General features: G+C 45.9%; 2 protein-coding genes across 3 annotated transcripts in view; one reads left to right on the top strand and one right to left on the bottom strand.

The window, feature by feature from the left end:
- Window positions 1-12,757, bottom strand: part of kek5 (kekkon 5) — a 482,945-nt gene that overhangs the window by 128,058 nt on the left and 342,130 nt on the right. For both annotated transcript variants that reach the window (XM_065234711.1, XM_065234710.1), the window contains one exon: window positions 1,964-2,098. The gene's annotated coding sequence lies outside the window, so the exon portion shown is untranslated. The remainder of the gene's footprint in view (window positions 1-1,963; window positions 2,099-12,757) is intronic.
- LOC135711747 (uncharacterized) lies at window positions 10,833-12,158 on the top strand. Its single transcript, XM_065234707.1, has 2 exons — window positions 10,833-11,322; window positions 11,392-12,158. The coding sequence occupies exons 1-2, from the start codon at window positions 10,833-10,835 to the stop codon at window positions 12,156-12,158; spliced, it is 1,257 nt and encodes a 418-aa protein (XP_065090779.1).

Genomic DNA, 12,757 nt, shown 5'->3' with positions numbered 1-12,757 from the left:
AATGGACCGTTACCCATACAAACGTGAATCCATATCGTAATCAAATTCGTTCAAATTTGGCACAGTTTTAGTGGACCTCAATACGAATCGAAAGAGCTGTGGGGAGCAGGGGCTTGTAAAGTTGACCCACCCTAATCTACACCCAGTATCGGCAGATTACAACCCTTTCATACATCTGCAGCTGGGTTCGACTTAATACCAGTCAACTCAACTCACCCACACGTCTGCCCCCGCAGTCCGAAACACAGACGACAAATCACCCGAAACCGCAATCTTTATTTCATGGGAAAAACCCGATGCCCAAGAAATCGTTTCGATGTTGTTCTCCCTGGTCCAATGTTTCCCATTGCGTTGTTTCGAGTATCTTGTGCTAATAGTGGCTGGTTGTTCCGACGGTTAGCGACTGGAAAAAGTCAACCCGAATGGAAGTACTGTTCCGCATGATTAATTCCCAGCTTTCCCTGTCGGTCATTCCACGGTTGATTGGGTCCTCATCGTCGTCGTTCTGGTCCTGGTCGATGGTTACCTTTTGATCTTTTCTGCCTTCCAGTAGTCTAGCACTAGTAGGTTCCAAAACGGAAAAGCTTGATTGGCTGAATTACTGGCACCGCATAAGGACCGAACGGAAGCGACGAATGAACGGGGCAAGGTTTCTTTTTTAGTGTGTGTGTGTGTTGTGGATGTGTTAGTGCAAACAATGCAGCAAATTTTCCGACGAAGAACAGGATCCAATTTGCAGTTGGGCAACCAAAACATGACCTTTTCTTCTGGAAAATTGAGAATTCTTTTCTCTTCCCGAGAATCGCTGGAATTATCTGCCCGGCTGGGATGTGTTGTTGTGTTGGTACCAATTCGAACGGAAACATTTGTTCCATGGGATATTGGTTCTGTATCATCAGCAGATAGGAAAAAGTGCCAAAGGGGGTGGAAAATTGATGGCTGCATGTTGGGGAATTTCTGTTGTGTGGGGTCAGGGATTGTATGTGTAGGTAGTGTAATCAAGACTCTGAAGAATCGATGTTTTCAAATTCAGTACAAAGTCCCGATACTAGAAATTTATCTTAGCTCAGAGGTAGAGAATTGTGAACACATAACGTGTACCTTCGTCGTGACATTTTGTTTCACCTAAAGATTGATTCAACCCCTGTCATCCACTTGACAGGGAGCGCAAACTTTTGAAACATTGGATATGTTTTACTTTTGAAGGAACAAAAAGTGCCTGCCAGATATGCGCCGGGAATGTTTTGTTAGGACATTGTTCACGACCGTTGAACTCCGGTTCTTCCGCTCGATAGCACTGAGAAGCCGGCAACTTTACACCATTTTAGGATCGGCCTTTGAACTTAACTGTTCCCTCTGGCATTAAATCATCATTCCCCGACGGGATCATGCCGCAGCACTTTCTTCCTTCGCAGTGAGAATGTGAAGAAGAAAAAGGCTTAGCTTAAGCACCAGAGTGAGAAAATAATCATATGCATGAGAAGATAGTCATACGTGATAAAAAGTTAGCAGAGATGAAAGAAGGATGAAATCCTTGCCACGTCGTCGTCGTCGTCGTCGTCGTCGTCGTCGGCCGGGAAGCGTGAAATATGATAAGCAAAGTGGGCCAAGCTCAGTAACTTTATAACACGCCTTCCATTGTCTGTCCCTTTGAGCTCGAAGGATGTCCCACCAGGGAATAGAGTTTCATTCGCCTCGGTTGGGCAGATGGAAGGACGTCTCACCCGGCAGCGTAAGCGGCGTGAGTTGGAGGAAAATATTGCCATTATTATTCATGAAAACACGAGCCCGAGTACACTTACTTTGTGACTATGTAATGGTGGCTTGTCGTTACTTTTGCTATATCGCCAGTACTTGACTCTCGATAGAAGATAATACTTGTTGTAATGGTATGAACGTAAAAGACCGTGGTTTTGTTCCAATCCTTCCGAGTATGTAGTAATAACGATATAATGTGACTCACCATGATAGGCAAAAATCGACCAATTGACGTTTGCTTCCACTTCAGGTATAGCTAGGATTAACCCGACAGCTGTCTCACACTCTATCTAATTGACCGTTAAAACGCCGGCAGTAATGGGGCTCCCATATCGTGGTCCTGAAACAAAGAGAAAAGGGAAAAGCCATCCATTAACGACATAGTCCAGGCTGGTAATGACGTGCATTATACACCTATAACAAAAAATCATATATTACGAAGGGAAATGAGCCTCCCCTAACATTAGTCATAATTTACTAAGGATGGGCAACCGCTGCCTGGTGGGGAATAAAATACTCATTAGCTGCGGACACCATCGTTCCCAATAATCCAAAGCTGCATCCAACACGTAGTAACACCCCACGACCTTCATAAATTTCCGACACCAACCCTCACATACACACGTTCGCTTCCGTCCTAGCCCCTCCCCTCACGAAGCAGCACAGGTCTTACGATTAGAAGCTTTGGAGTAGAACCGGATTCCGAACCGGATCCCAAAATAATTATTTACACCTGCTGCCAGGGCCAATAAATCGTACGCCTAAGGAATTTATTAACTGCACTGCGACGACGACGACGACGACGACGAAGGAAACAGGTTGATGTTAAGGACAAATTCTCACTACCGCCACTACCTTTAGCTTCACCAGAGACAAAATGAACAACTTAAAGGATTACTCCGGAAGTGGCCAACGAACCGATATTGGACTCCCCCAATGCATTATTATGTTGCCTGTCACGTTTCGCACTTGTCATGCCATCCCAAGGATCATTAGGAAAGTGGAGATTGGGGAATGTTCACAATATTAAGGGGGAGAGGGAACTTAGTATGGTAGACAGCTGTTTACATTTTAGTATTTCATTTTGGACTGGGTGGTGTCAAGTGTTCTGACTTTTCTGATGAAATTGCATTAGAGTTTTACCCATATGAGCGTCACCCCAAAAGGCCAGAGTACAATCCGAACTTTTCTGAAATTTTCGATACTTTCTTGAAGCTCATGGATCATCCTTTGAAATCTCTTAAAAACTTACCTGAAATTACATAAATTTTCAAAAAGTTCTCGGAACTTCTCTTACGATCCAAGTTCCTCCTGCTTCATAAATCTTGGAACTTCTTGAAAGCTCTTCCCTGTGAATAATTAAAAATCTTCTCTAAAGTTCTACGGACTCCCCTAAAGGGTGTTCCACATCAAATTGCATCACGGAAAAAAAAACGCTGTAGAAAATTACCCATTGGGTATTTTCTCTTGAAAATTTGGGTAGAAGTAGTTTAGAGCAGGCATCAAAATTATCCCTATCCATTATCCATTATCCAATCTATCATTTGATATTATCCCTATCCCTATCCGGATAATTTTAAAACGGATAATATCTAAGTTAAAATTATCCGGATAGAAAAGTTTTAAAATTATCCGGAGGAAAGAAAAAGTGGATAGGGATAATATCCATTATTTTTCCCTCCGGATAGTATCCGGAGTACTCCGAACAGTTTATCTTTAGAATAGGGATGTTTGATATCAAATATGAACTCCTAAAAATGGGTATTTTTAGAACCATGATGTTGTCCAGAGGCCGGAAATCGATATCTAACGCCATTTTGAAATCCAAGATGGCGGCTTCCGGTTTCATATAAGTGGGAAATACTGTCAAATACCCATCAATATGGGTATTTTTGGAATCGGGGTGATGTCCAGAGGCCAAAAATTTATATCCGACGACATTTTGAAATCCAATATGGCGGCTTCCGGTTTGATAGAAGGTGGAAATACTGTCAAATACCCATCAATATGGGTATTTTTAGAACCGGGACGATGTCCAGAGGCCGGAAATCGATATTTAACGCCATTTTGAAATCCAAGATGGCGGCTTCCGGTTTCATAAAAGTGGGAAGTACTGTCAAATACCCATCAATATGGGTATTTTTGGAATCGTGGTGATGTCCAGAGGCCGAAAATTTATATCCGACGACATTCGTACGAACGTATTACATCCACGGGACTGACACCCCTATCTCTACAAGCAACAACTGGTAGTAGTCAACATAAGCGCGGGCCCAGACTGTAGGCCCAGGCTGTCAACGTATGCATGCGCATGTGTTACCATGGAAACCAGCCATGTTATACTTTTTATGCTGACTACAATACTGATACGACCTGCCAGGCCCTTGATTACATCAGATAAGTCTGTTTGAAAAAGTAGTGTGAACTGCAAAATTTAAGGAAATTAATTGGACTTTTCTTTAAAAATATTTGCTAGATTGGACACTCACGAATACCATCTCAAAAGGGTGAAAATTGCTCAAATTATGCGATTAGTGAAATTTAACCTCTTTGGGGAATTTAAGCATGATAAGCCTTTTTGTTGAAAATTTAATGTGTTTTAATATTAACACTATTTCAAATATATTTAAACTACAATATAAATATATAAAAATACTTTTAAAAAAATATGCGATTTGAGTAACTTTAATTTTGTTTGATAATTTTGTTTTTTTTTGTAAAAAATAAAAATAATTTTTTACAGTGCCAGCGCCACCATCTCAATCCAACAAATCGTTCGTGAGATATATGTTTTTCTATTGATGCGTATCATTTTTGCATAATCCCTTTTCAAGTGTTAGTCGTGTACAAAACTAGGGAACCAAAAATTTTAAATGGGCAATTACGACGAAGTAGCGCCCTAATTCTAAAAACATCGATCCGAAACGATTTGCGAATCTGTGTGGATTTTGATACTTTGCGTTCAATTTGACAAATGTTATCTGTCAAATGTATGGAAGACCGATGCCATTTTAGTCATCGGTTTTTTAGAACCTGCAAAATGTCCTGCAATATGGATATTTTTGGAACAAGGAAGATGTGTAGAGGCGATGTCCAACGCCATTTTGAAATCCAAGTAGGTGGTCATTATGTTCAGAAAGTGTCAAATACTCCACAATATGGGTATTTTTGGAGCGGGGATGACTGGTAGATGCCGAAAAATGATGTTCGACACCATTTTGGAATGCAAGATGCCGGCCATTGGGTTCAAAAAGTTTGCAATACTTAATAATATGGGTATTTTCAGAACAGGGATGACGTGTAGATGCCGGAGATCGATACCCGATGCCATTTTGAAATCCAACATGGCGGCATTCGGATTAAGAAAAAGTGTCAAATACCTCACAATATGGGTACTTTTATAATCGGGGTGATATGTAGATGCCGGAAATCGATGTCCGATCTCATCTTGAAATCTAATATGGTGGCTTTCGGTTTCAGAAGAAGTGTCATATACCTTACAATATGGGTATTTTTGGAACGGGGACGACGTGTAGATGCCTAAAATTAATGTCCGACGCCATTTTGGAATCCAATACAGTGGCCAATGGGTTCAAAATAAGTGTCAAATACTCTACAATATGGCTACTTTCAGAACGGGGACGGCCGGTAAAAGCCGAAAATCGATGTCCTACACCATTTTGGAATCCAAGAAAGCCATTAGTTTCAAAAAGAGTGTCAAATATCCTACAATATGGGTACTTTCGGATAGAAGACGACGTGTTGAGGCTGAAAATCGCTGTCCGACACCCAACTGGAATCTAAGATGGTGGCCATTGGTTTTAAAAACCAGTGAAATACCTTAAAATATGGGTTTTAGTGGTAAGCGGGTAACGCATGAAGACCTAAAATCGATTTCCAACGCCATTTTGAAATGCAATATAGTGGCCACCTGTTTTATAAAATTTGTAAAATATTATACGATATAGTCACCATATTGGATTCCAAAATGACATGGGACATCAGCTTTCTGCAGCTATACGTTATGCTCGTTCCAAAATAACCAATATTTAAGGGAATTGGCCACTTATTTTGAACCCAATGACCACCATCTTGGATTCCAAAACGGCATAGGATATCATTTAACGACCTTTGGACATCACCACGATTCCTAAAATGTCCATATTGATGGGTATTGACAGTATTTTTAATTATCTATCAAACCGGAAGCCGCCATTTTGGATTTCAAAATGGCGTTGGATATCAATTTCTGGCCTCTGGACATCACCCCGATTCCAAAAATACCCATATTGATGGGTATTTGACAGTATTTCCCACTTTTATGAAACCGGAAGCCGCCATCTTGGATTTCAAAATGGCGTTAGATATCGATTTTCGGCCTCTGGACATCATCCCGGTTCTAAAAATACCCATATTGATGGGTATTTGACAGTATTTTCCACCTTCTATCAAACCGGAAGCCGCCATATTGGATTTCAAAATGTCGTCGGATATCAATTTTCTGCCTCTGGACATCACCCCGATTCCAAAAATACCCATATTGCTGGGTATTTGACAGTATTTCCCACTTTTATGAAACCGGAAGCCGCCATCTTGGATTTCAAAATGGCGTCAGATATCGATTTCCGGCCTCTGGACATCACCCCTACTCCTAAAACATCCATATTGATGGGTATTTGGCAGTATTTTCCACCTTCTATCAAACCGGAAGCCGCCATATTGGATTTCAAAATGGCGTTGGATATCAATTTTCGGCCTCTGGACATCACCCCGATTCCAAAAATACCCATATTGATGGGTATTTGACAGTATTTCCCACTTTTATGAAACCGGAAGCCGCCATTTTGGATTTCAAAATGGCGTTAGATATCGATTTCCGGCCTCTGGACATCATCCCGGTTCTAAAAATACCCATTTTTAGGAGTTCATATATGATATCAAACATCCCTATTCTAAACATAAACTGCTCGGAGTACTCCGGATACTATCCGGAGGGAAAAATAATGGATAATATCCAAGTTAAAATTATCCGGATAATTTTAACTTGGATATTATCCGGAGGGAAAGAAATGTGGATAGGGATAGACTCCGTTTATTTCTATCCACTGGATAGGTCTATCCGGATAATTATATTATCCATGCCTATCCGGATAATTTTGAAGCCTGGTTTAGAGTGTATTGTTTACACTGTATTTTTATCGCTGTCAGTTTTTCGAAAGTTGGAAAAAATGGCGTCACCCGAAAAGCAACGTCGCGAATTGATTTTGCGCAAGGACCTGGAAAATCCTCAACTCTCTTATCGGGACATCGGAAAACAACTCGGAATCGTGCTGTCAACGGTGAGTGGTGTGATTAAACGTTACTACGAAACTCTGAGAATCGAACGGAAGGAGACATGCTGAGCATCAAACGGAAGGAGAAATGCGATCATTATGGATGTTCGATTAGTGATCAGGATCACAAGCGTGTCGTGAAAGTGTTTAAGCGGAATCCCAATGCTTCGGTCAGGGATGTGGCCAAAAAGTTGAATCTGTCCAAGTCTTTCGTTCAGAGAGCCAAGGACCGGGAGAGATTGCTTACCTACAAAGTGCAGAAGGCACCAAATCGTGACGAACGGCAAAATACGGTGGGAAAGTTACGGCCCCAGAAACTGTACACCCATATGCTGACGAAGCCTCATTGTCTCATCATGGATGATGAGACTTACGTCAAGGCGGACTTCCGGCAGCTTCCGGAGCTACTGTTCTTCACCGCCCAGCACTTGTTTGATGTTCCGGAGGAAGTAAGGAGGCATAAACTTTTAAAGTTTGCCAATAAATACATGATTTGTCAAGCGATCTGCTCATGTGGCAAACGGAGTGCGCCGTTGGTGACCGGGACTGTAAACGGAGAGATCTACCTCAAGGAGTGTCTGTTGAAGCAACACGAGGGCCCTAGGATCTTCTGGCCGGATCTAGCTTCATGCCACTATTCAAATGTTGTCCTGGAGTGGTACGAAGAAAACGAGGTCACTTTCGTACCCAAGGACATGAACCTCCCCTCCAACGCACCGGAACTAAGGCCCATCGAAAAATACTGGGCTATTATGAAGCAGGCACTACGAAAGCATCCCAAGGAGGTCAAATCTAAGGAAGACATGTAGAAAAAATGGGCTTCCGTACAGAAGCAGCTGCACCCAGATGTTGTACAGAAGCTAATGAGTGGAGTTAAGCTTAAGGTGCGAGCGTACGGTTATAGTGTCTGAAAGCTTGAAAAGGGTCGGTCAACTAGGTAATTTTCTACAGAGTTTTTTTTCCCTTACAAATTCATAAAGTTTTAAAACGGCTTTTATGAAAAAAAAAAAACTTGCTGACTGAATTGCATTTATCTAAAGCCATTTTGCTTGATCTTAACCCGTTCGGATTTATAGCAGCATTTATGGAGGCAAAGTTGCCTGCAAGAAGTTAAACGTCAAAGTTTGTTTATCTTTCGATAGTTGCGTTTTACGATCCTTGCAACGAGGTTTTACTCCAGCGTTCTTCCAGGCGATTTTCTCCCGCTGGATTGGAGACAGTTACTCAGGAAGTGTGGGGTACTGTTTTGCAATATTTCGCATATATAATGGAACAGCTGGAAGCTCAATCGTTTCCGTAAAAGTTCCCAGATGGCATCCCGAAGATGCAGTTAAAATTAAGTAAGCTTGAATGAAATTTTGACACTTTCGCTTGCTGACAGTTTCAGGGATTTGCTGTCGGTAAAAATGCAAGTGTTAGTCCGATCCGAAGAAGGCTGGTCTGATTTAAGACTGTTTAATATAGGAGATGTGGAGTTGTTCGCCTCCTCGTGGTGCACCCGGGAAACGTGGGACCATCAGTGCTGCGGTACTGACCCAGTCGGCTAAACGAACAACAAACGATCGAGAGTAAACGATTGATAGAGAGCGAGAGGATGCGCCAGACGGCGTCTTGCAATCGATGTCAGTAAGATCCGGAGAAGTTTGAGATTTGGGCGTAATTGCTTTTGCAAATAAACATATCAATCGCTGATTGCTCGCGAATAAAAGCTCAATCTCGCAAACAAACTTTTAAAAATGAAAGAGTAGTCATTCCTCTACCTGTTTGTGTTGTTAGTTTTAGAGATCGAACTTTAATTCGCGAGAAATCGGTGATTGACGTGTTTGATTACAAAAGCAATTACGCCTTAATCTCGAAGTTGTCCAGAGATCGCAAGTATGTGTACTGACACACTGGCCCTAATGTAGGACTAAGTCTAGCAGAAGCCCGTTTATATAAACTATGCTACGGGCTGGCGGCCAAGGTATTTCATTCTCTTAGTACCGTCGGGTGGAACCGGCCGAAACGACGTTTGAGCTAATGCCTTGTCCGTCTCCATCCCATAAAACCCTGGCAGGCCTTAGAATACGTTCCTACCGTGCCATCCAGTTGGGAAACTGCGGTGGAAATAGGCTCGGTTGAGCTATTCCCGTCTTACGCGATCCGGCTCTGAACATAGCGCCCCATGAAGGCCTATGTCAACCCTCGCCATGGACCTCACTGCTTGCATAGGTACCCATGGGGATCAAACAGCGACTATTCCAGTTGCACGGTTAGGATAGCGGTCTAAGAGGGACCCAATAGTCAAGATGATGGAAAACCATCAGAGTCATTCCAATAATCAACCCAGTGATCAAGTCGCCAAGGAGGCGACCGGGAACCCATTCGCGAGGGGTGGTCTTACGAGATCTCCCCCACCCAGTGATCCGAACAAGGACTCCAAGCGGCCAAAACCTCTGCAAGACGGGGACTTAAGCGATGGGACCGGTGGACAGCCGGAGGGGCAACCCATGGATGGGCCCAGGTTAAAAAAGTCATGAGTGGATGCTGGCTATCGCGGGACCGCTTGTTGCCCTCATGATGATGATGAGTTCACGAGTACGCGGAGCACTATTGCGAAGGACCTCAAGCAGGCCTTGAGGCAGCTCCGTGCAACAGTGAACGAGGCCAAGGACGACCATGAGCAGCTTAAGAAGCGATTAGAAGTCGCCGAGAGGGCGGAGAAGAAGGAGCCGAAGTCTACCCAGACGGACGCCTTCACCTTCGCAGGCAATAGCACGATGGCCAGCGAGGCCCTCCGCTTTGCCGTGACGCATGGGCAGAAGCGCGACCGGCCCTCGCCTGTAAAGCGTGCGGCACACCCTAAGAGACAAAAAGTCTCTGCCCTGGTAGAGTGCGTGGCAGTGGTTGATCAGTCCAATGCAGCAGTGGACGAGTCACAGAAGAAGTCTGAAGTAGGAAACAGCGCTATTGAGAAAAGTGGCCGTTCCAAGCAGGATGGAAACAAGGACGCTCCCCCGAAAGCTCAAAAAAAAAAAAAAAAAAAACTGCCCCGAAGAGCAGCACTGCCCTGAACAAGACGAAGAGTGAGGCTCTCATCATCAAGACGGAAGCGTCGAAGTACGCGGAAGTTTTGAGGAAGATGAGAACGGACGAGCGTCTTGCTGACATGGGCAGCAACGTGAGGAGCTTCAGGCGCACTCGTACTGGCGAGATGCTCCTGGTGCTAAAGCGTGGTGCCAAAGACCAGGCACCAGCTTACCAGAAGCTGGCAGAGAAGGTCGTTGGTAATGGGGTGCAGGTGAAGTCGCTAGGCTCCACAATCACCATCCAGATTAAAGACTTGGACGAGGTGACAGAGGCGACTACCCTGAGGAAGGGATTGTTCTCCACTCAGGTGGAGAACAGCAGCTGAGCGGCAGCTGATGCCAGAAAGGCGGCAGCCACAGGGAAGATGCGAGTGGGACTGGTCGGTTTGCCCCGTGAGCATTCCCCGACCGGCTACGGCTTGCTTCAGGTGCTTCGGTTAGGCTCGTGACTGCAAGAACACCGATAGAAGCAAGCTATACAGACGGTGCGGCTCGGAGGGCACAAGGTTGCACGCAATATGCGTGGGGAAAGGGAAATCCCCTACCAACCACATGGCAGGTGGCCCGCGCTGCCCGGGGGCCAAGAGCAATGCTCAGCCATGTTCGAGGTAGTGCAGTTGATCCTGAACCACTGCGCGGCTGCCCAGCAACTGCTGTGGCAATCGGCAGTGGAATGAGTAGTGGATGTCGCAATCATCTCCGACCCGTACCGTGTCCCATCCGGCAACGAGAATTGGGTCACGGACGCGTTGGGGATGGCAGCGAGGAGTTTGTGATCGCCAGGGTCAATGGAGTATATCTGAATAGCTGTTATGCTCCGCCCAGGAGGTCCATCGAGCAGTCCTCGCAGATGGTGGACAGACTCACAGCGGTACTTGGCGGCCTAAGACCGGTGGTCATTGCGGGCGACTTAAACGCATGGGCGGTGGAGTGGGCCAGCCACCACATCAACCAGAGAGGACGCATCCTACTGGAGGCAATGGCCAAACTGGACGTTGTACTAGCCAACACCGGTTCGGTCAGTACCTACAGAAGGAACGGTGCAGAATCCGTCATTGATGTGACGTACTGCAGTCCGTGTTTGGAGGGAAATCTACACTGGAGGGTCGATGAGGGTTACATCGACAGCGACCATCAGGCGATTCGCTACAGTGTGGGGCAAGGTGAGAGGTGAGTAGCAGGAGGGAGTCCCTCCAGCGCTCGACGCTGGCGCACGTCGTTCTTCGATAAAGACGTCTTGAGCGAAGCACTGAGGTGGGAGCGAATAACCCCGGATCTGACGGGGGAAGAACTGGTAGCATCGCTGACAAGGGCGTGCGATACAACCATGCCTAGGAGAGCCTATCCCAGGCATGACCATATACCGGTGTACTGGTGGAGCGAGTCGATTGATATCCTCAGGGCGTCTTGTCTCCAGGCAAGAAGGAGGATGCAACGGGCTCGTACGGCCAAAACTCGCGAGGAACGCCGAGCGGCTAAGGCGGCCCTCAACAAAGAGATCGCCAGACGCAAGCGCGCGTGCTACGACAGCTTATGCCAAAGCGCTAACATGAACGCCTGGGGGGATGCCTACAAAGTGGTCATGGCCAAGACCAGTGGCGTGGCGGCACCTCCGGAGAGATCTCCGGCGATGCTGGCGTCGATCGTTGAGTTCTTGTTTCCACGTAGGGACGTTGACTCCTGGCCGCGGGGTATCTCAGTCGCGGAACAAAAAGAAGTGTCTAGAGTGACAAACAGTGAACTGATTGGCATTGCCAAGTCGCTGGTGGTGGACAAGGCCCCAGGCCAGGATGGGATCCCGGTTGTGGCTCTGAGGGCGGCCGTTGCAGAAAATTCAGACATGTTCAGGTCTGTATTTCAGACCTGTCTGGGAAGGCATCTTCCCAGATGCGTGGAAGCGGCAGAGGCTGGTGCTTCTCCCGAAGCCAAGGAAACCCCCTGGGGACCCGTCAGCATACAGGCCCATCTGTTTGCTGGACACAACTGGCAAACTGCTTGAGAGGGTCATCCTTAACAGGCTGTCGGCCTACACTGAAGGCCAGTACGCCAGTACGGTGGACGCCACACGTGACGTCATTCAGATGGCAGAGGTGGTTCATGGGAAACGAAGGGGCATTTGTTACTGCGCGATGGTAGCTTTAGACGTGAAGAACGCGTTCAACAGCGCGTGCTGGGGAGAGATAGCCCGCATTATCCCGCATGATGTCCAACAGCTCGGCGGTGAGTGCCAGCAAGTAGTATCTATCCTCAGAAACGAAGGCCCTGCGTGGGCTGCAGTATTGGATACCGACTGCCACAGGCGGAAACTAGAGAGCACACATAGGTTAATGTGCTTGAGGATGGCCAGTGCATATCGCCCCATCTCGAGGGAGGCCGTCTGTGTCATAGCAGGGATGATGCCAATCGGCCTCATCATTAAGGAGGATGGGGAGTGCTATGACACGAGAAGCGTTCGAGGGGAAAATTCCACAAATGGGAGGTGGACCTACTGCTTGATACATTCCGTATCAAGCTGGGTCAATAGACGCCATGGGGAAGTAAACTTCCACCTGACACAGTTCCTGTCAGGCCATGGCTGCTTTAGGAGTTACTTGCATA

The sequence above is a fragment of the Ochlerotatus camptorhynchus genome, unplaced genomic scaffold (genome assembly GCF_037179485.1).
Source record: "Ochlerotatus camptorhynchus isolate MF236.1 unplaced genomic scaffold, CSIRO-AGI_Acam_v1.1 ptg000435l, whole genome shotgun sequence".
NCBI classification, from domain to species: domain Eukaryota; kingdom Metazoa; phylum Arthropoda; class Insecta; order Diptera; family Culicidae; genus Ochlerotatus; species Ochlerotatus camptorhynchus.
The sequence above is the reverse complement of the archived record's forward strand: the minus strand, read 5'-3'. Positions and strand labels throughout refer to the sequence as shown.